This window comes from Ictalurus punctatus, chromosome 2, assembly GCF_001660625.3.
Source record: "Ictalurus punctatus breed USDA103 chromosome 2, Coco_2.0, whole genome shotgun sequence".
Classification (NCBI taxonomy): Eukaryota; Metazoa; Chordata; class Actinopteri; order Siluriformes; family Ictaluridae; genus Ictalurus; species Ictalurus punctatus.
Genome location: NC_030417.2, coordinates 25,152,870 through 25,177,777, shown reverse-complemented (window position 1 = coordinate 25,177,777; position 24,908 = coordinate 25,152,870). Strand labels below are relative to the sequence as shown.

The window sequence follows — 24,908 nt, the reverse complement described above, 5'->3', positions numbered from 1 at the left end:
CTGATTGCCCAATTAGGATTAAGACAATATTCTGATTCCCCAAACTCAGATTCCCACCCCTGGAATTATTTAGAAAATCCAATGAAAGGAGATATATGTGCATACTCAGTCTGTAAAGTACTGTGGGTAGCAATGGCAGCATCTTGAATCTCCCGGGAAACAACAGCGGGAAAGAAAAAGCGAATGTGTAGATCGGCATACTTAAAACAACCATGTATACAGGCATATTCTGATGCCTGCACGCATATAAATATTGTATTCGGAACATGGCTGCAAGCCAAATATAGACCTTAAACGGAATTTGTCCATGTAAATGTAGTCAGACTTAGAGAAACTGTATTTGATAAGAGAGTGTGTAGAGAAGTATAAAGTAGCATTGCACAGGTTCACATTGCCAAGTTTCATGTGTGTTAAATGTTTGTAGTACTCTAACGCACCTGATGGAATTCAGAAACACTGTACAATGCGGAGATGTTTCAGAAATTGATCTGATACAGTTTTACCTAATGCCAGTTAGGCTTTAGAATGGCCCATAGACATTTGCAGTTGATTGCAAATGTTTGCATCTTCCTTGGTTCCCGGGTAAAAGAAAAGGGAATTTCAGTTTAAAAGAAAACAACAACAGAAGAACAAAATGACATGGTTTTTTTTATGTTGGAAAACCTATTACAACAGGTTGTCAAGCTCAAAAGTTTGTTTAACCATTTCTCTTTAATTTAGTTGAATTTAGCCTCATTAAAGTGTCTAATGACTTAAATCCAAGGCACACGGTGGCTTAGTGGTTAGCATGTTCACCTCACACCTCCATTCGATTCCCTGCACGGGTTTCCTCTGGGTACTCTGGTTTTCTACCCCAGTCCAAAGTCATGCATGGTAAGCTGATTGGCATGTCCAAAGTGTATGAATGGGTGTGTGAATGTGTGTATGTGATTGTGCCCTGCGATGGATTGGTACCCTGTCCAGGGTGTCCCCTGCCTTGATGCTCCCTGGGATAGGCCCCAGGTTCCCTGCGACCCTGTAGGATAAGCGGTATAGAAGATGGATGGATGATTGGATGACTTAAATCCATTAAGACAGCTGTTTAAGTATTATTTAATAAAAAGTCCAAACAGGCATGCAACTCTCCATACTTGTGAGCAAACCAGATGTAACAATGGCAAGGGAAAAACTCCCTGATGTGATCCCGAGTCAAACTGGAACCCGTCTTCTTCTGGGTGACAGCAGATTGTAGGATTATAAATCATAATTCTTCCACAATTATATACTATAAAGTCAACCAGTACTGTGCTCAGAGGATGTTCAATATGAGCATCAGGGTCTTGATGCTTAATGATTGTACTCGAAGCAAGCGTGACACATCGACAAGGACTGTTTTAGAAGGTGCACTATTTAGGCCCATGTGGTACCACAGTGGGTAACTATTAATAACTATTAATATCATCACAGAAACACTCTGTAAAACTCGTATTTAAACTGTCAAGGATGCACACATTTGCACTCTAACACTCAGTTGTATAATTTGCAGCCAGTAGTCACCATTTGGTCACAAGGTGGCGTTTTTCAGTATTTTGAGTCCATTCAGTAGTTGTATTTTACACACGCCTCTCTCTCACTCTCTCTCTAACACACACACATACACACACGCGCGCGCGTGCACGCGGCCACTTACATGCATGCAAGCGAGTGTGATGCACGTATCACAGAGTGACAATTTAATTCATTAAGGCTATTTTTTAGAAAGTCGTGCTTTTAAGCGGAAGCGCTCTGGCAGAATGCAGAAAGAGCGCAGATGTGGGAAGCTGTACGGCTCTGTGTCGAGAGTGGACCCGGGAGAGGACGCGCACAGAACAGGTGAGCATCTGAAACTGTGTATCATGGCATGTGTGTGAGGAAGATAACTGATGACGTCCCAGTACAGACTGTGCAACGAGCTGTGGTAAGTTGCAACCTAATGTTGAGGCAACTGTCAGTCTTGACTGCCTTCAGTCTGAATGCAAAATAGGGTGTACACTGTGTAAAAAGTATAGTGGACGATTTGTCCTTGTTATTATAGTCTAAACTGTGTGCATACGTCAGTAAACTGGATTATTAGCCTTACAAACACACACACACACACCGATCGGCCATAATATTAAAATCACTGAGAGGTGACGTAAATATTGATAATGAGTCTTTATTACTCACATATACAGCACAGTAAAATTATTTTCTTCACATACCCCGGCATGTCAGGAAGCTGGGGTCAGAGATGATACAGCGCTCCTGGAGCAGGGAGGGTTAAGGTTTAGCTCAAGGGCCCAACAGTGGCAGCCTATTAGTGCTGGGGCTTGAACCCCCAACCTGCTGATCAGTAACCCAAAGCCTTAACCGTCAAGCCACCACTGCCCCGTAGTAAAAATAATTGATTATCTCGTTACAATGGCACCTGCCATGGTGTAGGATATATTAGGCAGCAAGTCAACAGTCAGTTTGCAAAGTTGATGTGTTGGAGGCAGGAAAAATGGGCAAGCGTAAGGATCTGAGCGACTTTGAAAAGGGCTACATTGTGATGGCTAGATGACTAGGTCAGAGCGTTCCTGGTATACAGTGGTTTGTACCTACCAAAAATGGTCCAGGGAAGGACAACCGGTGAAACAGCGACAGGGTCATGGGTGCCCAAGGCTCAATGATGCGCATGGGGAGAAAAGGCTAGCTCATCTGGTCCAATCCCACAGAAGAGCTCCTGCAGCAGACATTGCTGAAAAATTCATTCTGACTATTACAGAAACATGTCAGAACACACAGTGCTTCGCAGCTTGTTGCGTATGGGACTGCAGACCAGTCCGAGTGCCCATGCTGACCCCTGTCCATGGCCGAAAGCACCTACAATGGGCACGTGAGCATCAGAACTGGACCATGGTGTAATGGAAGAAGGTGGCTTTGTCTGATGAATCACGTTTTCTTTTACATCATGTGGCCGGCCGAGTGCGGGTGCGTCACTTACGTGGGGAAGAAATGGCAACAGGATGTACTATGGAAGAATTGTGCTAGATCAACATCATAGTTTCATGACAATTTCTATTCTGTATAGTTTAGGAATTTCAGTCATTTTGTTTGTGTTTATTATTATTATTATTATTATTATTATTATTATTATTATTATTATTTTATTATTATTATTATACAATTAGAGCCACAGTAGAAACACACTGTAATCAAAGCTCGTGTCTCTTCCCAGGCATGAAAATCAAAAGCTTACCACAAGAAGAAGAAAATGCATAATTGTGTCTGACTTTATTTTGTAAATATGTAAATAGCATGTGGTGCCATTACCAAATAAGACTTCTTTCTATAAGAAGCAACTCATAATCCATTATTTTCTATGCTGATTAAAAAGAACACCTCAATTCTATTTTAAAACAATAACTGAAAACTAAATTATAGTCTATGATCAGAAAATAATCAAATGATCAGGATCAAAGACTTAGTGAATTATACAAATTATTTTGTTTTCTTCTAGGGACTTTTTCAGCATCTATTAACTATTTTCCCCTAAAAAAAAAAAAAGATTTGGTGCCACTGCCAAAGAGACTAGTTACTGGGCTAGAGACAGAGGCCAGGAAGGGGAACATTTTATAGATTTTCATTTTATTTACTCTCTCTCTGGCCTGATTTGCAAACTGATAGCATGGCTTGTTTAAAGAGAAGCCAGAGATGAAAACGCAATGTTTAAAGCTGAAAGAACAAAGTCATGTTATCCTGCCTGTGTCCGATTCAAAACAGATGTGTCACATCCAAACATTTACATTTATTTACATTTATTAATTTAGCAGATGCTTTTATCCAAAGCGACTTACAATTGAGGAACATGGCCATGGCACTGGTCTAAAGTGGTCATAAGAGCCACTACGACACAAAATATAACCACTTCACACTGTCTGATTTTATAAAAAAAATAAACTAATCAGTAATGGTTAAGCATTAAAAGGTAACTGTTGTCACCATTTGGTCATGATAGTTACTTATCCAGTCCTTTATAATCAAGGAATTTCATATAACTTATTAACCTTGGTCTGGATGTTACTCATTTGAACAGAAGATATGTAATAAGTTCATCCTCTGTGTGATTGTTGGAAGCAATAATATGAATGTTGTGTTTATTAAAAGTAGTTCATTTAATTAATATAAGTATAGGTTAATTAGCTTAACAATTATATTACAGTACACAGAATGTCAGAATGTCTCATCACACCTTAGACTTCAGTACCAGTCATTCCTTTTTTCAAATATAAATGAAGACAATAAAGAAATAAATTTAAATTTAATACCATTAAACCAGGCAATTACAGCTGTATGTAAGTCAATTTATTGTAGTGTAAATCTGCCCTAAGCTCTAATTCACCATTGCAGGGAATGTTGGCCAAAAATCGACACAAACATTGTTCTGGCATCATTACTGTACACGTAAAAGAACACATTTATATTGGTCAGTACACAGTGAGTCATGACCCAACAGCACTAAGAAAATGCAATGATTTAAAGAACATAGCATAAGCCTATGAATATGTTTGGTTTTTTTAACATGACCTCGTGTGCAGATACTCAAGAATTCATATGATAATGAACGATTTGGTCTCAAATTGGGTTAGGGTCAGGTCTGAGGCGAGCAGTCAGAGCTTTCCTGACTTCATTTGAAATGATTGCATGGTTGGGCGGCTGTGACTCAGGTGGTAGAGTGGGTTGTCTGCTAATCGTAGGCCTGCTGGTTCGATTCCCATGAGACTGCACATGCCGAAGAGTCTTTGGGCATGACACTGAACCCCAAGTTGCTCCCAATGGTAAGCTAGCACCTTACATAGCAGCTCTGCTACCATTGGTGAGTGAGTGTGTGTGTGTGTGAATGGGTGAATGAGAACGAGTGTAAAGGGCTTTGGAACTGCTAAGCTTAAAAAAGTGCAATATATGTGCAGACCATTTGTCAGAATTCCAAGGGAAATCAAATAGTCACAAGCAATGTCAATGTGGGGCAGTGAATTTAAATGAGCACAGATTTAAAAAATAAATAAATAAACAAAATATCAGCTCAGAGGAAAAACTTCAGTGTTTGTGGCTCCATAGGCTCTTTAAATTGGCAACAAAACCGCCACATGGCATGGACCACCCTCATCCATCTGAGCAGAACAAGAAGATGTCTCTACTTGTCTGTCAATCATTGTTCCTTTTGATGCATAAAGTTCTCCACCTTGCAGTAGTATTAAGGTGTTCCAGCTTAGGCAGGTGTTTAGAGGGGCTGGCTTTAGGCTCCACTCATGGAAGGGAAGGGCTGGTAACCCAAGCTAATAATAAACACGTATAAACACAAGTGCAATTAAAAGCGCAAACACACACACAAATAAACCGCATAGTGAATAATGAATGATGAAATTTGACGTGAACAGGCTGGTCTCAGATGTTATTCCTCATGTCATGTTGTGGCCAGTTAACGAGACAGCACGCAAGCCTGAAGCAGTTTGTTCGCTTTGATAAGGCTCCGCTCAACAGGAGGTATAAGCTTTAACTGTAAATTATCTCTGAAAACTGGAGGCGGTGAGCAAAAGGGCGATTCTGTTCTAAGAGGAAAGGTAAAAGAAAATGAGGCAAACATATGTCAGCTCCGGAATCAAAAAATATTAGAAAATAAACAGGAAATAAACAGAGCTTAATAACCATTACCAAATACCTAATATATGACAAGAAGAAAACATCTATACATTTCCTACACATCTATACAGCCTTAAGATCAGGATACATTTTAAGGTGGGATATTTACTCTTTATGCTAATGTAGCAGGAAAAACTGCATGACAACTGCATCAGTTCATCCTTCAAACACACGTCTTTCTTATATTCTCTACATCACATCTTGTGCCACAATCCTTTATTATTGCTAATGTAAGTTATGGAAAAGGAAAACATGAGGGACCAGTGTAATGGAAATGGTTTGGCATCGTTGGTTATCCTTGTTCACATTGTTTGCATTACTCTCCTCTTCCTATTATATACATATATATACACACACACACACACACACACACACACACACACACATATATATATATATATATATATATATATATATATATATATATATATATATATATATACACTCTTAAGTCCACATACTGCAAAAAACTGTCATCTTAGCAAGTGAAAACATCTTGAATAAAGTCAAATATATCTAGTGTTTCTTACTCCAAGATTACAATAAAGCAAATATAAGAACATTAAACCTACTTCTGGATATTATTGCTCATTTCAAGCAGATTGTTTTGCTTCTTTCTAGAAATTAATGCTTAAAATGAGCACTATTATCTGCCAATAGAACAGGACTATTTCAAGCTTGAAGTGAGTAAATATGGCTTGAAATAAGTTTATTAATCTTATATTTGGTTTGTTGTAATCTACTAATAAGAAATAAATACTAGATACATTTGACTATATTCAAGGTATTTCCACTTGACATGTCTTTTTTTTTTTTTTGCAGTGCAGAGGTCTTGTGTTTCTCTCTCTCTCTCTCTCTCTCTCTCTCTCTCTCTCTCTCTCTCTCTCTCTCTCTCTCTCTCTCTCTCTCTCTCTCTCTCTCTCTCCCCGTGTGTGTGTGTGTGTTTGAAGTGAATGCTGCTGTGACAAACAGCCCACTGTGCATGTGTCTCTCAGGTACTATGACTCAGGCTGCATCGACACTGCAGCTCAGTTATGTGTGTTTACACGTGTGACTTCAGCCTTTTCGGTGTTCAGGCGATGCACATCTCATTCATGTTCATAGTCAGAAAGTTTTCCGCCTTTTGTGCTTGTTTACCACATACGGTTCTTATGAAATCAAATTAATTAAGAGATTATGGTATTTCACCCCAGACTGTGGAGTGAATGTCAAGAAAAGGGCATACTGTAACCAAGGGAACAGCTTCTTAGTGTAAGACCAGATGTAAGGCACTGTTTGTATATGCATAAAAACTAAGCAGAGACTTTTTTTTCTTTTTTTTTAATTGCAGTATGTGTTATTCACACATTTCATCATGCTGCTATTTCTAAGGGTGTTTATTAACTCTAATAAAACACTTGCAAATTAGGAACATGGACTATTTTTACTCAACAAACCATGCTCCTCTTTAATAGAGAGGGATACTGTAATAGACAGAAGTGATGACGTGAACCGAAATGTTGAGAGTTCAGTGAGCAGCATGGAGAATGTTTTACTCTGATAAGCAGAATGACGGAAAGAAATCAGCCTCAAGAGTAATGAGGGCATAAAATATTAGACACGCACACATGCAGTAAATACACTGACCAGTCATGGAATATGAATTGGACAGTGGTTGCTTCTCCTCACCCTTTTGTAATACTAATTGTGTTTGCAGTATTGTTTTTCTTTTCATACATTTTTCCCAGTGATATTGCTATAGATTAAAAAAAAGTGTTAATGAGAAATACATTGCAGCAACTGTAGGAGGACTTGACGGACTCCAGCGGAGAAGAGGCAAAAGGCAAAGAGTCTTATTATTTGCTTTTTCCTCGTCTTCTTTATATTCAGGAGCCTTTTTCTTTTGTCTCACATTTCCCAGCACAGGTTTTTAGGGAACTTTGTACAACATGGCAACACTTTCTTTTTAATACAGTTATGATGTGTCCTGTTGCTTTCTGTCACTGATAGATTGTTCTGTATGCCATTATTAACTTCTCATTAATAGCTTGAATCCTACATTAATACACCTGCACACAACACATATACACTCCAACCACATGGTACAGTGTCATGGTGAAGAGTCTAGCGCTTGATATCTATTCCTTCTTCACCCCTTGCATTCAATTATGGAGTAGGAGCATATGGCAGAACCAGTGCTAATTTCCTTCTTGTTTCCTTGGAGATGGATTAAGGAGAAATGTCAGTCTATTGGTGGAATGTCCCTGGTCTACACCAATAGACTGATCCATAGAGCATACAGAACTAGAACAGAACTGCAAAATGGGGTTTATTGACTGATTGTGCCTTGCGATGTGTTGGCTCTCCATCCAGGGTGTCCCCTGCCTTGTGCCCCGAGTTCCCTGGGATAGGCTCCAGGCTCCCCCATGACCCTGTGTAGGATAAGCCAGTGGTTTTCAAAGTGGGGGCCGCCAGGAAGTGCCCGCAGGGCCTCAACAATTTGGTGTGAAAAATACATTCTCACTCTCAGACAACCACACACACACACACACACACATACACACACACACACAATCAATTCCAATGTAATGTAAAGATGTAAGATGTAATTATTAATAAAAAAAAAGGGGATATATTCAGAAGTCTGTATTTTTAATGTGTTTTAAAGACATCTTGCAAAAGGGGGGCCTCGTCAAATGTTAATGCCATTTGAGGGGCCTTGCCTTGGAAAAGTTTAGGGACCCCTGGGATAAGCGGTTTGGAAAATGGATGGATGGAATGATAATGATAATGAGTCTTTATTAATCACATACACAGTACAGCACAGTGTATGAGATCTTGTTCCAGAAAATTGTTAATCAACACTGGCTTATGGATACTAATTCTCTTTAATTGCTGTAAAATTCCCATGTAGAAGTGCATGTGTGAAAGGGGCCATGCATGTATACATACATGCCACCAGAGTATACCTATGTATACCTATGTACTGTTAAAATGAAAGAATGCAATATTAGACATTGTTTTTATCCGTCAGCTTAACTTTCATTCAGAAATCTCATTTATATGTATTCATAATTTACAGAGTTTTCAGGAAATTGATTGAAATCACTTCATCTGTTCAGTAAAGCTCATAAATAGACTGAATTGAGCTTACCTTTTCAGGCTCTGATACTTAATTGTATAATAAAGTGGATAGATTCAGTTCTAAAGTCTGAGCAGCAATCGTAGCTGTTGTATAATCCTTAATATATGCATGTGACCACATCACAATAATTCTGTTTAAATCATTAAAACCATTACATATTGCCATATGCCATAGTTTGTGGATGTTTTATTGCTTAGCAACCAATGCTTACTATTAACAGACTATATTGAGTGGTGGAAAAATTGTTTACAGGAAATATTATTGATCATAAATGAAATTATTTATTGAACATTGGATTGGATTTCATCATATTGCTTTTCTTGACATTTTATGAAAATAATTAGCAAGAACACCTTCACTCATGATAAAATCACTGTAACCTATGCCTGGTCATGGTTTATTGCATTATTCGAGTTTGCTACTCCTAAGAAATATGAATTAGTTTATAAAGAAATTAAATATAAAACAATATCATTATTCTATAGTTTTTATGTATTGTGAAGGTCTTTTGGCTCCATGGACTTACTTATTCCCCAGTTCCTCCCTCAGATGAAGACGACGTTGTGTCCATGGCAGACTCCACCATCACTGTGGATGACATTGAGGGTGAGCTGTTCAAAATCGAGAGGATACGAGATGTGCTGGTGCGGAGAGAGTCTGAGCTGAGATACATGTGAGCTCATTTTCACTCCTTTTCATAAACAAATGTAATGAATACTCACAGGCTGATTTGATACTGACCCTAGTTCATGCATTTTATTCAATATAGTCAACATTGTATTTCAGTTTCAGCATCTCTGACCTGACTCAGATGGCTCTTTTGTGATGACATACTGCTGAAGGTGGAAAAATCCACTAGTCTCCTTCTGTACCTCATAGTGTGTACACATTCACAGAGATGAGTCATGTCTGACTTTTGAAAATAAATGACAGGTGTTCCTAGAAGCACGAAGCACGGGGGGAGGGGGAGGGTGTAGGATAGAAGAGCATTATCTGTTAAGACAGGGTGCAGAGCCACTTTAGTACATTTAGCAGCGCAGTTATCTAGCAAAGTAACACTGTTAGTCAAGCCTGTCTACAGCTGAACAGCAGTACACAACCTCTCAGCCATGGCACATCACATCACGTTAAATTTACATCATATTTTATATTCATTGAATTACATAACTCATTTTTTCTGTTTTTGGAGTACAAGATTAGATTCAAGTGAAAGTGCCTAATAACCAACCTAAAACAGAGTAATCTATGATGTGCTTTAATGTAGAATTTAAGCAGTATTCTACCAGTTGCAAGACACATGAATGCATGGATTATTCAGGCCTAGTTTTTATCATTCCGGAAAAGAGCCAGTGCAGAGAAAGGAGCACTGGCAAGAATTAGGTGGTGGACACATTGTACAAATTATACAGCTGAAAACCTGTAATTCCATTTGAGCTATTTGTCTATTTGTGGTATGTGGTAAGCACACACACGAAGAGTAAGGAGCTCTAATGTTCTAAAGTAGTAAAGTAACTGATTTTCTTGCAAATGTAATTAATTAAGTGTACAAGTATTCCATTTCCATAATAAAAAAGCATAAATATGCCAAAAATATTTTCCACCTCTGGAGTAGGATTAAAAACACTGTCATCAAGGAATGTAAACATGTATGAAACCATATGTCACACTTAATTAACCACTGGAGTGATAAAGATGTTGCCTCCATCTGTTTCAACACTTGTCTGTACATTATGAATATATATTTACTCCAGATGTGCTTGATTCCAAGTGTGATATTATCAGGTTATATTGTTCAACAAACATGATACTGTTACCATGGACACCACCGGTTTCATTCGGGAATTGCCACTCTAGCAGGCAACACATTTTTGATGGCATTTTTTGATGCAATGTGCACCCAAGGTCTGTCACATTCAAAAGGCAGCATAAGGACAGATGCCATCTAACATTCCTTAATTGGTTATATTTGAAGACAGCACTACACATGTCCTTGTTGAAAAAACAACTATCACAATCAAAAATTGATAATGCTATGTTTTGCTTCCAGAAGTCACTCTCCCCTGAATACTGAAACGTTCCCATGGTTACAACTGATCATTCTCACCTGTTTGTGATTTAGCCCTCATTAGTGATATGTTCCCTTCCTCTTTAAAGCAAAATTTGTCTTTGGTTTAAGACCCTATCTTGTTTATAGTTTGCCAAGGAGTCCAAGGAGTTCTCTGCTCGCCAGCGAACCTCCCAGGAGGTCTTCCTTTCAATACCTTGTCTTCTTCTTTATAGTAGCTTTTTTTCTGTAGTGCGATTGTGATGTCTTGCCCCTTTCATGAGATATGATGCAAAATCATACATTTTTACACATAACATTTTATTTATATATATATATATATATATATATATATATATATATATATATATATATATATATATATATATATATATATATAAATGGAATTTCCAAAACTTTGGTCCAATAAAATAAATAAATAACAGATAAAACCTAAATAGTGATAATTATCTGAAATCATATCCTTAACAATAGCCCATTTTCTTACCACAGATTACAGCAACACTTTTGTGAAATTTGACATTAGTATAAAAGTGAAAGTTGGTGTCTGGAGGGTCGTATTTATGTATTTTGGAAAGGAATGCACTGTTTTGTTGATGCTTACACTTGTGTGGGATGTTGCTAAGGAACTCTAGCAATTATACAATTACACATTGTTTTGTGTGTGTGTGTGTGTGTGTGTGTGTGTGTGTGTGTGTGTGTGTGTGTGCTTTGAATCTCATCCCTGACCCCTGAACTCAAATGACAGGCCAAATATGAGAGCTGATATGAGAGTGGGAAGATGCTCAGACTTGCACTGAGTCATCATTAAAATGAGGCCACAGAAGGTTAGAGCAATTTTACGAAATAAACCATGAGCCTCTGATCAGATCAGCTCATAGAATAATAATACCTGTCACACCAAAGCTATTGAAATGGAACATTTCCCACTGTTTTCTTGTTTGTTTTGATAGAATGAACAAGAGTTATAGACAACAATGCACATAATGGAAGATAAGATACGAAAAATGTAAGGCATTTTTGGAGGGCTAATATATGGGCTCGCAGAGTGGGGCAGCAGGTAATGCTGCTGAGTTACAGCTTCAGTATAGCTGGGTTCAACATTGAGCTTGGGTTACTGTTTGTGTAGAGTTTTGCATGTTCTCTCTGTGTCGACAGGATCTCCGGTTTCCTCCCACCTCCAAAACACATACCAGTAGGTGGATTGGCTACTCTAAATATGTGTGAATGAGTGTGTGAATGTGAGTGCAGTACTCTTTGATGCACTGGCATCCCATCCAGGCTGTATTCCCACCTCACGCCCAGTGTTCCTGGGATCGGCTCTGTGTCCACTGGAACCCTGACCAGGTTAAAGCGGTTACTGATGATCAAAGAATAAAGAATATATATTAATGAAATATGTGTGCTATTATAGGGATTGATAAACAAAGGGAATCTGTATGAAGGAAAATTAATTTGTAGTGTGTATGTAATGTGTAGATTTTTTTGGTTGCTTTGAATTAATAATTGCTTTTATGCCTTTTTGATGATAATGACAAGGTTTGCTCGACAAACTGACAGATTTTCCTCGTTTTAATTCTGTAGGTTTTCTAACAATGTCTCTTAATCTGTCTCCTTTTCCTTTGTATCATCTTTCTTCAGGATGGATGATATTCAGCTATGTAAAGAGATCACAAGGCTTAAAAAAGAGCTGCAGAAATTGGTATCGATCCCAGGTAGGCCCACAAAACCAACATGAATAAATTAATGTACAAGTTAGGTAGCTGCTGTGTTTTTCACTGCTGCAATTAGACAAGTGTTTCAACTCATTGAGATGGGTTCATTTGTTTTACTACAATGAAATAGTAATCTCTGGAATATTTGATTAATGTGGGTCTTTGAGTAATTGTGTTTTTATCTCGTTCTGATTACTTTCTAAATCTATTTCTCATTATTGTTGCAAGGTAAATTACATAACAGGTTAGCACATAGATAATAAAAGAAGTTTTAAGTAATCATTTTAAATCTCCTTCTGCAATGTCTAACCAGGTAAATACAGTTCTAGAAGATCTTGATCCTTTCTCCATGCAGGATATCTTAAACTACTATGTATAATCTTATGTTTGTGCATGTGAACATTCCTCTTTGCATCACACCTCAGGTTTTCAGTGGAGTTCAAACCTGGAGACTGAGCTGCTCATCGCAAAACATTTATTTTGCTGTCCTGCAAGCATTTCACTGTTTATTTGTATGAGCATATGGGATTGATATCTTCTTGTATCTTGTTGAAAGATTCCACTTTGGCCAAGTCTTAAGCAGAGGCAATCAGGTTTTGGGCTAAAATGTCCTGTTTTTAAAATTCATTTACAATGTCATCAATCTTATCAAGAGCCCTAGACCAATTGACTTAAAATATCCCCGGAGCATCAGTGAATACAGTGGGCATCAGGTGCGTCCTCTTTTTTAAAATGTATCTATGGTGCTTATGGTCAAATATTTTTCTCATTTGACTGCAACACGCAATTCCAATTGTAATTCCAGTGATGTTTAGAATCAAACTGAATCAATAGAATGAATAAAATTGAGACACTGCATTTTGCAGGTTTCTCTCCAGAAGCTTCTTCATGCAAATCCTTTCAAACCACTTGTTGTTATGTAAGTGGTGTCTAACAGTTGAAAAAACATGACAGTCATAGCAGTTTGCTCATTGGTCGAATTCCTGGCAAGTTTCCAACTGTTCCAGACGTGTGAAATGTTTTATTTATAGCCCTTAATTTTGCCTTCCTATATATTTTCTGTTATTCTACTAGGAAGAAAATAGAGCAATAAACTCAGCTACAGACAAAATATGCTAATAGAATGTAAGGCTTCCATAGCAAGCCAAGAATTTGAGATATAATCCCAATTAAGTCAATTTCCATAATGCATAATGCTAAAAATGTTCTTTATGTAATTTTAAGTTTTTCATTACTATTTCAGTACTGTGCAATAGTCTCAGGCACATGCAAAGAAATGCTGTAGAGCAAAGATGTCTTCAAAAAATAATGAAATTAAATGTTTCTGCATAAAAAATGTATTTTAAACAGCAGTAAATAGTAATAAATGAAACAAAGCTGATATATGGTGTGACAACCATTTGCTTTAAAAAAATGTTTTAGTAGACTCGGGTACAATGTGTGTAGTTTTATAAAGAAATGAGCTGTAAGTGTTATTGAGCATCTTGCAGAACCAGCCACAGTTCTTCTGGAGACTTTGACTGTCGCACTTGCTTCTTAATTTTGCAGCAAATCCCAGCAGCCTTCATTATATCTTTGTCTGAAAAGTGGTCTCTTACATAACATAATATCTTTACTGACATATAAACATTTTTCTGTAACATTTAATTTTGTGATAGAAAACTAATGTTTGGGAATCTAAACTGTTTTTTCTACTGACTGGATAATGTAGAAGTCATAAAATAAAAATCTATAACAAAGTTTGTGCTACAAAAAAATAGGGTGCCTAAGACGTTTGCACAGTACAGTATTTTGGTAATGAATTACAGTCAGTTTATTTGTTTTGTAGACGATGTATATTCATAAGAAATAAAAAAAGATTTTTATTTACAAAAAAAAAAGTGGCCGACTGTAAATGTGATTGTAAGCCTGATATTTGCTTAATAATCTGTGTATGTGGTATGATTTGCAGAGAAAATCAGAACAACTGAATTCCATAACCTATAGATGCAATAATACTTATGCATATTTCTGTGTGGTAATGTTTACTTAAACCATTCCATGAATCACTATAAACAAGCTCCAATTTGAGTAATGTTAAAAACAATGAAAATCCAAATAGTTGATGCTATGAATTTAAAAAGCAAATAGCTTTGTAACTGCAAAACTCCTCCAAAATACTATACAATCAAACCTTATTCATTAACTGATTTATGGTTTCCTAGATAAAGACAAGTCCAGTGAAGACCGGCAGCGTGAGGAGGAGCTTTTGCAGCAGATCCATAAGCTGGTAGAGACTCGGGACTTTCTGGTGGATGATGTGGAGTTTGAGAGACTGAGGTTGGTGCTTTTATAACTGAGCTTGTTTGTGTCAGCACAAACAAGCAGTTGAGGCCAATATAGTTGTCTACACCTTTAGATAGCATGTATGCCTGACTTTCAGGTTAAAAGTTGAATGGGGAGATGTGCCTGAGGCATGGTCTGTGACATTTATGCACTCTGTGCCAGTGCAAGCCAGTTGCTGTCCAATCAGTCGTAATAAGACGTACCTGTCTACATTTAGATCCCACTCACATACACATTCCTTTCTCATGTCTTCACTTCAAGTGCTGAATGTCATACTGTGGCCCTGGGTCAGGAGAAGTACAGTGCATCCAAAAAGTATTCACAGCGCTTCAATTTTTTCCACATTTTGTTATGTTACAGCCTTATTGCAAAATGGATTAAATTCATTATTTTCCTCAAAATTCTACAAACAATACCCCATAACGACAATGTGAAAGACATTTGTTTGAAATCTTTGCAAATTTATTAAAAATACAAAAACAAAAAAACACATTTACATACGTATTCACAGCCTTTGCTCAATACTTTGTTGATGCACCTTTGGCACCAATTACAGTCTCAAGTCTTTTTGATTATGATGCTGCAAGCTTGGCACACCTATTTTTGGGTAGTTTCTCCCATTCTTCTTTGCAGGACCTTTCAAGCTCCATCAGGATGGATGGAGAGCATCGGCGCACAGCCATTTTCAGATCTCTCCAGAGATGTTCAGTCAGGTTCAAGTCTGGGCTCTGGCTGGGCCACTCAAGGACATTCACAGAGTTGTCCTGTAGCCATTCCTTTGTTATCTTGGCTGTGTGCTTAGGGTTGTTGCCCTGTTGGAAGATGAACCTTCGCCCCAGTCTGAGGTCCAGAGTGGTCTGGAGCAGGTTTTCATCAAGGATGTCTCTGTACATCATCTTTCCCTCGATCCTGACTAGTCTCCCAGTTCCTGCCACTCAGGAAAAAAAAAACACAGCATGATGCTGCCACCACCATGCTTCACTGTAGGGATGGTATTGGCCAGGTAATGAGTGGTGCCTGGTTTCCACCAGACATGATGCTTGCCATTCAGGCCACAGAGTTCAATCTTTGTTTCATCAGACTAAAGAATTTTGTTTCTCATGGTCTGAGAGTTCTTCAGGTACCTTTTGGCAAACTCCAGGCGAGCTGTGGCTTCCGTCTGGCCACTCTACCATACAGGCCTGGTTGGTGGAGTGCTGCAGAGATGATTGTTCTTCTGGAAGGTTCTCCTCTCTCCACAGAGACATGCTGGAGCTCTGTCAGAGTGACCATCGGGTTTTTGGTTACCTCCCTGACTAAGGCCCTTCTCCCCGATCGCTCAGTTTGGCCGGGCGGCCAGCTCTTGGAAGAGTCCTGGTGGTTCCAGACTTCTTCCAATTACAGACAATGATGGTCACTGTGCACATTGGGACCTTCAATGCTGCAGGAATGTTTCTGTGCCCTTCCCCAGATCTGTGCCTCGATACAATCCTGTCTCGGAGGTCTACAGACAATTCCTTGGACTTCATGGCTTGGTTTGTGCTCTGACATGCATTGTTAACTGTGGGACCTTATATAGACAAGTGTGTGCCTTTCCAAATCATGTCCAATCAACTCAATCCAACTCAATCCAGTTGTAGAAACATCTCAAGGATGATCAGTGGAAACAGGATGCACCTGAGCTCAATATTGAGTGTCATGGCAAAGGCTGTGAATACTTATGTACATGTGCTTTTTTTTGTTTTTTATTTTTAATAAATTTGCAAAGATTTCAAACAAACTTCTTTCATGTTGTCATTATGGGGTATTGTTTGTAGAATTGTGAAGCGCTGTGAATACTTTCCGGATGCACTGTAACATTGTTTTATAGATGAAAAAGGTGAAGGAGAGGTATGTGAGGCAAGGAAAAGTGGACAGGGAGACACAGAATGAAAGAAATAGAGATATTTGCTGGGATAAAACTGTCACTTTCTGTCAGTAGGTCTTCAATCAAGCAATCGAACAATATTTCATTGCATGATGAGCAACTGGCTAATGGGATGCCTGACTGTTTTTTGGTCTGTGAAAAAACACCCATAATATTATACAATCCACTAATTTGATTTGTCAACCAACATTTTAAGAGTGCTTATATTTAGTATGACCGTACTGGGGCATTTCAATGTTTGTGGACATTCATAAACAGTCCACCTCTCTGTGTTCACTACATAAAATCCCACTTCCTAGTTTGAAACTGTTGCTGCAGTATGTTGGCGACATCATCAGCGGACATGACAAACCGTACATTTTTCAGGAATATAGCTTTTGACATAAATAATGAAAACTCATCAGGTGAGGAAGAAAAGGAAGGAGGGAAGCCAATTTCCACTGGAAACAGATGTACAACTCGATATCAGCTAGATAATAAACAAAACAAAAATAAACAAAACATTTGGCCACACTGTCTCTGAAATGGCAGTTACTTGATATTTATTTCTTGCTCAGAATCGTGCTGTTATACTGAATATTGGCTCGACTATGATTACCTACAGTACTCACCCTACGGCACTCACCGTACCAGCAGAATAATAGAATAACATTTAGTATAACCACATTCTTGCTCGTGTGATATTGCTTAATTATCAGATTACTAGTGTTAAATGTGAGAATATTCATTGCCTTAATTAGTAAAATAGATTGCATAAAGCAAATATGCAAGCAACTGATTAAAGCTCAGTTGAGTTAATATAACTCAGTTGTGCATAATTTGCATGTTCAGAAAAAGTCTTGTTTTGATGAAAAATACACCATTTCTAGAGACATTTACAATGATGGGCCGAAGTGCATGTTTTTGAATTACTAAGGTTTGGATTAAACCTATTATTATGAGAGGTCGATAATAAATATGTATAATCACTGTGATTATAGTGGGTTGTGATTTCCATCATTCCAAAACATTTAGAAAATCATGACTATGGTTCAAAACCTCTGGGAGGCCCCAGATCTCACTTTAAGAGCCATGGGCATTTTCTGATAAGGATTTTGCTTATAACATATTTTTGCACACAAGTCCAACCCATAAACCATGTAGGGTTCTGTGTTGTACTATCTAGCCAACATAGCTAACAAGAGCAGCATCTGACACTGTCATTTATAGTTTCTGTGTACTGTATATGGGCAGTGGTGGCTCAGTGGTTAAAGGCTCTGGGTTACTGGTCAGAAAGTCAGGAGTTCAAGCCCCAACACTGACAAGCTACCACAATTGGGCCCTTGAGCAGGCCCTTAACCCTCAATTGCTCAGATGTGTAATAAATGTGAGATAAATGTAAGTCGCTCTGGATAAAGGTGTCTGCCAAAAATGTTGTGAATGTGCAGTATATTTAGGCTATTTTCTGTTAAGAAAAGAAAAAGTAAACCAGTATGAGGTGATTTCTGGTACAAAGAGTTTGATCATTTCTGAAATGTCACAGAAACATTTTCATAAAAAGAGAATAAAATGCAGCAGACTGACTGAAAGTGAGCCTCCAGAAGAAAAGAGCAACAGCCCAGGGTGGGTTAAAATTGCCTGTGTCGGTTCAGCAAATCTCCTCTTATGCAGGCCAAAATTAAATTTCTGTTTTGTCACAACTGGAAATTCACAGTGCCACTTATTCAAAGCCTTGATGCATCTGGGGACGAGCATATCACCCATAAATTAAACTTCTACCGGCACTTGATAATGTTTCCATCTGCCTAGACTAGCCAAGACTGGGTTTTAATGGGGTCGAGGCCAAGTCAAGATCAAGTCCAAATGAAAGCAAGACCTAAAAACATCAGCTTTTTCTTCGACTAATTGGCTTCTTTTGTGTATTGCACCAGTGATTAAGCATGTTTTCTAGATGAAGGCATTACTTCTTGTCAAACATTACTAAGGCATAAGGCATTACTTCTTGTCAAACTTTGTGCATGAAAAAAGAAAAGACAACACAAAGGTTTTTTGTTTTTGTTTTTTTTCAAACCAACTATATTTAGCAAGAACAATCCTCAAGACCAAGACAAGTCCAAGTACAAATGCCAATAAGTCTGAAGCAAGTCCAAGTCAATACAGAAAACATCTTGAGACCAGACTCGAGTCCTACAGCCGTAGTTATGTTACAAATGTTTTCCTCCATCTCTTCTAATGAATAGTATTATCCTCAGTTTTCTCATTATAATTTATTAAAATGCAGGAACAAATTATCATAATTTGCAGCAACAAATTATATTATAGTTTAAATGACGTTATACCCAAATTGTCATGTCACGGCAAACTAGCGATGCTATTTCCCAGAATGCACCGCAAACTACAAACACGGCCGACGACTACAACTCCCAGTGTAACACAGAGACTAATGTCTCTGTGTTATCCTGAGGACTAATCTGACACACCTGTTCCTAATCACAATCACACCACACTATATAAGGTACTGTTCAGGCACTATGGCTTTGCGAAGTAATATGCTCAGTTGCCATAGTCTCTGTCATTTTCCAAGCCTTGCTATTGTGTTGTTTTTCTGGTTATGATTCTGTTTTTGTCTTTGTCCTTGACCTTGATTTCTGCGTTACCTACTCTAGCCTGTTTACCTGATCGCCTGACAGCTGCCTGTCTTTGTTGTTGTTGTTTATTCCTTGCCCTCTGGATTATATGCTCTTCAGTAAAGCTCTTAACTGCGATTGCATCTGTCCACAACCTCCACGACATGACACAAATATCAAAGGAGAGGTTTTAGCTATGACTTGTAATGTAGACATGTTTTCTTTCACAAACATTTGAATGAAATTTGAGTTTTCCATGCTGCGAGACCTGGTGTAATGAGCAACTGATGCTGGAATTTTGCTGAAGGGAAGCACTCTGGGTTACAAAAAACAAAGAGTCTAAATCCTCGACCTGTGACAGCTGACAGTTGGACTGGGAAAACAACCTTTTTTTTTTTTTACTACAAAATTAAACTACCCATCATTAACTTGGTGGAACCATTATGAAATTATGGAATTACGGTTAACACTCGTATCATATGGCGAATGTTATCATGGTGAAAGGGTGAGTGCTTCTCTGTTGCACCACTCAGGAGCCTGCCTTGTAACGTTTAATCCAAACCACACCCAAAAGCAGTGGTTTATGCCCAACTGACAGGCAACTGAAGTGTGACTTGTGATCTTGGGCCCTATATACATCCACTTGATATGTTACAGTGAGTTATTTAGCACAGCCACTTAGTTTTACAGTACTAACTGTCAAAGGACGCTGTTATGCTGAAAACCAGAAGGATACGAAACCCACAAATTAAACTCTTTTCTTCTGTCAATAAAAGCCACTGAGTGACATGGCTGTCAGCTAGTAAAGAGCTGGGTGGCACAGAGGAAAAGAGAGAGGAGCTGATTCTTTCAATCATTTAAACCTCTCCTGTCAGCTGGAAGGGAAGCACAAATGATTGCTTTGGACTTGAGTATAATTTACATATGTGAATACATGCAGGAGATAATTGTGTCTTCAGCTTCAAAATGATTTGTATTTGTTTACCTCCTTCTTCTGCCCTCTTGCAATTTGTGCACATTTGTGCATTTGTTATCAAGACAGCTTGCTTTATTCACGCACATAATTCTGCCTCCGCTCAGGGAGCAAGAAGAGGACAAAGAGATGGCTGAGTTCTTACGGGCAAAATTTCCTGCAAGCACTACCAAGAAAAGTACGTATATGAGTATAATAAAAATGCTTTGTGTTCACAATGCAGAACTGAACACATGCCTTTTTAATGCTTTAACTCCAGCTTGCTCTATTATTATTATTATTATTATTATTATTTAACTCTATTTTTGCTAAGTTGCTTAAGCAGCATATAGGAAACAACAGCCTCCTCTGAAACCCCTTGAGCCTTATTTAATAATTAATATCATAAAAATGCCACATTTTCCATATATTCCATATATTCAAGTATTAAGTGTAATTTTTCAAAGCAAGCCACTGAAAATATATTGAATAAAACTATTTGTACAGATGGGTAACAAAAAGGCAGCACACCCTGGTGTAGATTCTAAAAATTTTTGAAACAGTACTGGAGAGAACACCATTATTCAAGAGATATTTCCTCAGATGGTGTTTTGATGATCGTGGTAGAGAGCACTATCTAACACTTTGGTCCAATATCTCCCATAGTGTTCAATTAGGTTGAAATCTGGTGACAGTGAGACCCAAAGCATATGATTTACATCACTTTCATCATGATCAAACCATTTAATGATCCCTTGTGCCCTGCTGATGGAGATATTATCATCTTGGAAGAGAGCACTCCCATCAGAATAGAAATGTTTCATCATAGGACAAAAATGATCAGTCAGAATAACTTTGTATTGCTTTGCAGTGATGCTTCCTTCCTTTAATTTGTTACCTTGTTTATTAGCATTAATAATGGCTAGGGCCCGGGTCACTGCTCCTTCGCCCACAAAGGTGAAATTAATAGAGTAACATTTATTCATTTAACAGACGCTATTTTCTTTTAATGTTTAAAAGCAGTGTACACAGCTGCATATGGCAATTTATAGAAACAAATTGAAGATCAAACTGAAGATCACAGAGCATGTTTGATTTAGTTTACCCCTACATGTTAATTAATGCATTAACTAACAAACAAGTACTAACGTACTTAAGGTGGTTGTTATTCACATTATTCATGATATTAGCTCGTCATTAGTTTGTGATTAGTACATGCCTTAACTCATCATTTGTTTATAGTTAAGTAAGTATTAATTCAGGTATTGGTGCATGATTATCCATGTACTATTAGTATAAAGAGACTTTGAAGCTAAACCTTTCCAGTGGCACATTTTGTTTCTGGGTGACACTCTACTGTGGTGATCAGAAAAGGTTGAGACAAATTTACATATTTATCTGTTGATAAATATATTTTCTATGCATTTCTCTGACATGTGGTGTAGACAGTGCTTTGCCATTTTAGTCATTTCAGTTTAAGCCTATCTGAGGAATCAAGGCATGCATGTGATTCAGAAAATGCCAATAGAATTGTAAATGTACATTCACAGGTTAATCTACAGTATTAAAACTAATGAGATTTGGTATTTTGTAGACTTCTTACAATCTTACCATTTAACAGTATAACCACAACGTTGCATATTTATGCTATTTTGGTCACACAATTATAAAATGATAGAACCTAGAATGTAAATATATGACTACTAAAGGTTTCTTTTAAAGGTGAATAGCTTTCTAAAGGTTTTTTTTTTTTTTTTTAATCCCAAACATAGTGAAGATCCTTATTCACTATGCTTATACTTATACTGAGTGTATAATATTCTCTGTCTCTGTCTCTCTCTCTCTCTCTCTCTCTCTCTCTCTCTCTCTCTCTCTCTCTCTTTCATTCTCTCTCTCAATCAGTTTCCACTCAGAAGAGAAGAATGACCTCTAGGGCCCAGGTCTCATCTCCAAAAGTGACCAAGGCTGGCCTTACCCTTCTTAAAGAATGCTGCGGTTTTACCTGTTCTGTCATGTAGAAAAGAGATGATGAGAGTGACAACAAAAATGAGAAAAGAAGTGAGATAAAACAAAAAAGATGGTGAAAAGTCCAACAAAAGTGCAGAAGCAGAAGAATTGATCTGTAGGCAAGATGCTTTTTACACAACAGTATATTTTATTAGGTATTGAGGATTAGTCTCATTATTGATGTACAAATTGTGGAAATTCTTTTTAAAATCAACAATGAGATAAACATTATGCAATGTGATTCAAGTGAATTTATTGTAATTATGCAGCAGTGTCTGTCTGTCTTTCTGTTGGTAAGAAGTGTACAAAGGTCAATTTAAACCCTTCGGTAATCAATAGTTTCAATTAACAGTATTTTCCCTTGTTGTCTGTCCTTGTGAAAATGGGGGGAAAAGAAGGTGGCTTTGAGTTGCATCAGCTTTTAACTTCGCTATATTATGTTTGGCAGTGCAAGCTTGGTGTGTTTGCAATGTTCTGACTCTGAATACAGCTCTGTTTTAACTCCGCTTCAACCACTGTCATGTCCTTGAGAGAGAGAGAGAGAGAGGAGAGGAGAGGGGAGGGGAGGGGAGGGGAGGAGAGGAGAAGAGAAGAGAGAGGAGAAGAGAAGAGAGAAGAGAATGAGTAACAAGAAAGAGATTACAGTACAAACTAACCAAGTAGAATCAAAAGAAATGGATGCATGGACTATACGCTGAGGGGATATAAGCAGAATCAAGAACGGAAGTTAAAACAGATTTGAACATAATTGTGTGCTATTATGTACTACAATGCTTCAATATTTTTCTGATCTGAAGCATCGCTATGCTAAAAACTGGAGGTCAGGTATCACACATGCTGTTGTTTATAATTGATTTTAATAGGCTGCACAATCCATATTGTGAATAACATATTCTATATAGACATAAAAAACAAAACAAAAAAAAACATGCTGAATTAAATATATTAAACCTCTGTTTTGTCAGCGGCTGTGAAGTTCCACCTATTTTCATGGCTTCTTTTAAGTGTATTGTGCTCTTTTTCATCTCTAACTGTGTTAACTACTGAATGTGAAGACAGCAACTAGCGTTTGGTTTGTATCAAAGAAGATTTCTTCCCTGTCTTTACCTCAGCAGTTTGTAAAGTTTGATGTTTTTGGTGGTCATGTAAGTGTCACTAAATGAAATTTTTCAGTAAAGAAACTGAACGCACATTTTAGTGTCCTGTAGTTTTGTATTGTGTCATAAGTTATAGGGAACTTTTTGAATTAATCTGTATAATGACCAAAAAAATAATTAAGGCAATAAATTAGGAATAAAACATGACAGTTCTTCCTGTGCTGCGGGGGTTTCCTTCGGGTACTCTGGTTTGATCCCCCAGTTCAAAGACATGCATGGTAGGCTGATTGGCATGTCCAGAGTGTCCATAGTGTATGAATGGGTGTGTGAATGTGTATGTGATTGTGTGCTGAGATGGATTGGCACCCCATCCAGGGTGTACTCCGCCTTGTGCCCCATGCTCCTTGGTATAGGCTCCAGAGTCCTTGCGAACCTGTCGGATAAGCGGTATAGAAGATGGAATGGATAAAACTTGACAGGTTGTGCTGTTCTAGGGGAATAACGGTAACACTTTATAATAACAGTACATAAATAATCATTCACTAATGCCTGAATTAATACTTACTTACTTAAATGATGAGTTAAAGCATGCACTAATCACAAACTAATGAAGAGCTAACCTTATCTACGAAGTCAATAACTTATGAATTCGTTTGGTAATAATGACCACCTTGGGTACATACTAGTACATGTTTGTTAATTAAAGTGTTAACTAACACGAAGGGGTAAATTTACACTGATCCTCCTTATTGAACATAGAAAGACGCCCTAATAATAAACACCAATCATTTCATCTCAACCCGTTTTGCATCATTCTCCATCCATTTAGGGCTATTGTCTGTTAACACTTAAAACCAGTGTTCTATAAGATTATTAAAATTATAGAAATAGCAAATTAATCCACATGGCCGATCAGAATAAAAAAATCCAGGCATTACGATATAATTAGTAGTAATGTGCTAATTTGTAATAATTAGTAGAATAATTAATACAATAAATAATTCAACACAGTAGAATCAAACTAAAACATAAGGGAGAAAATTGACAATTTGTGATCAGTATCACATTTTTCTTTTGATGAGACTCCACCTGGTAAATCCCTAGTAGTTACATTGTGTCACTGGGAATGAACGGCATATAACCTATTCCCGAAGAGAAGATAAAGTATGCAGCAACTTTTAGACCATGTCCTCATGACTGAATTGCTTTGGATGAATGGGCAAACTTGCTGTTTCTTGCACCTTTCAGCATTCTGCTCTGAGCCACTGCACTGCGCAGCAGGATGACTCATACCCAGACTGGGGAGGTTCATTGAGATGCATGAAGGAAAGCCTGCAACGTCTTAAAAAGGTAACTGTTGGTATAATTATGTTTCAATAATTAAACATAATTATACCAACAGTTATTTGAAGGTCAAAGTTGTACACTGTGC

General features: G+C 37.7%; 1 protein-coding gene across 3 annotated transcripts; it reads left to right on the top strand.

Moving 5' to 3' along the window:
- The first annotated feature begins 1,634 nt into the window (after positions 1 to 1,634).
- On the top strand, positions 1,635 to 23,562 carry zgc:171844 (DUF3585 domain-containing protein). Of its 3 annotated transcripts, none has more exons than XM_017460208.3 (6): positions 1,635 to 1,851; positions 9,353 to 9,476; positions 12,510 to 12,583; positions 14,788 to 14,902; positions 20,501 to 20,571; positions 22,275 to 23,562. In XM_017460208.3, the coding sequence occupies exons 1-6, from the start codon at positions 1,773 to 1,775 to the stop codon at positions 22,388 to 22,390; spliced, it is 579 nt and encodes a 192-aa protein (XP_017315697.1). In that variant the 5' UTR covers positions 1,635 to 1,772; the 3' UTR covers positions 22,391 to 23,562. The 3 variants fall into 3 exon arrangements, with proteins under 3 accessions (XP_017315697.1, XP_017315686.1, XP_017315705.1); XM_017460197.3 differs by having other exon boundaries at positions 9,341 to 9,476; XM_017460216.3 differs by lacking the exon at positions 20,501 to 20,571 and having other exon boundaries at positions 9,341 to 9,476; positions 22,275 to 22,429.
- The last annotated feature ends 1,346 nt before the right edge of the window (positions 23,563 to 24,908 follow it).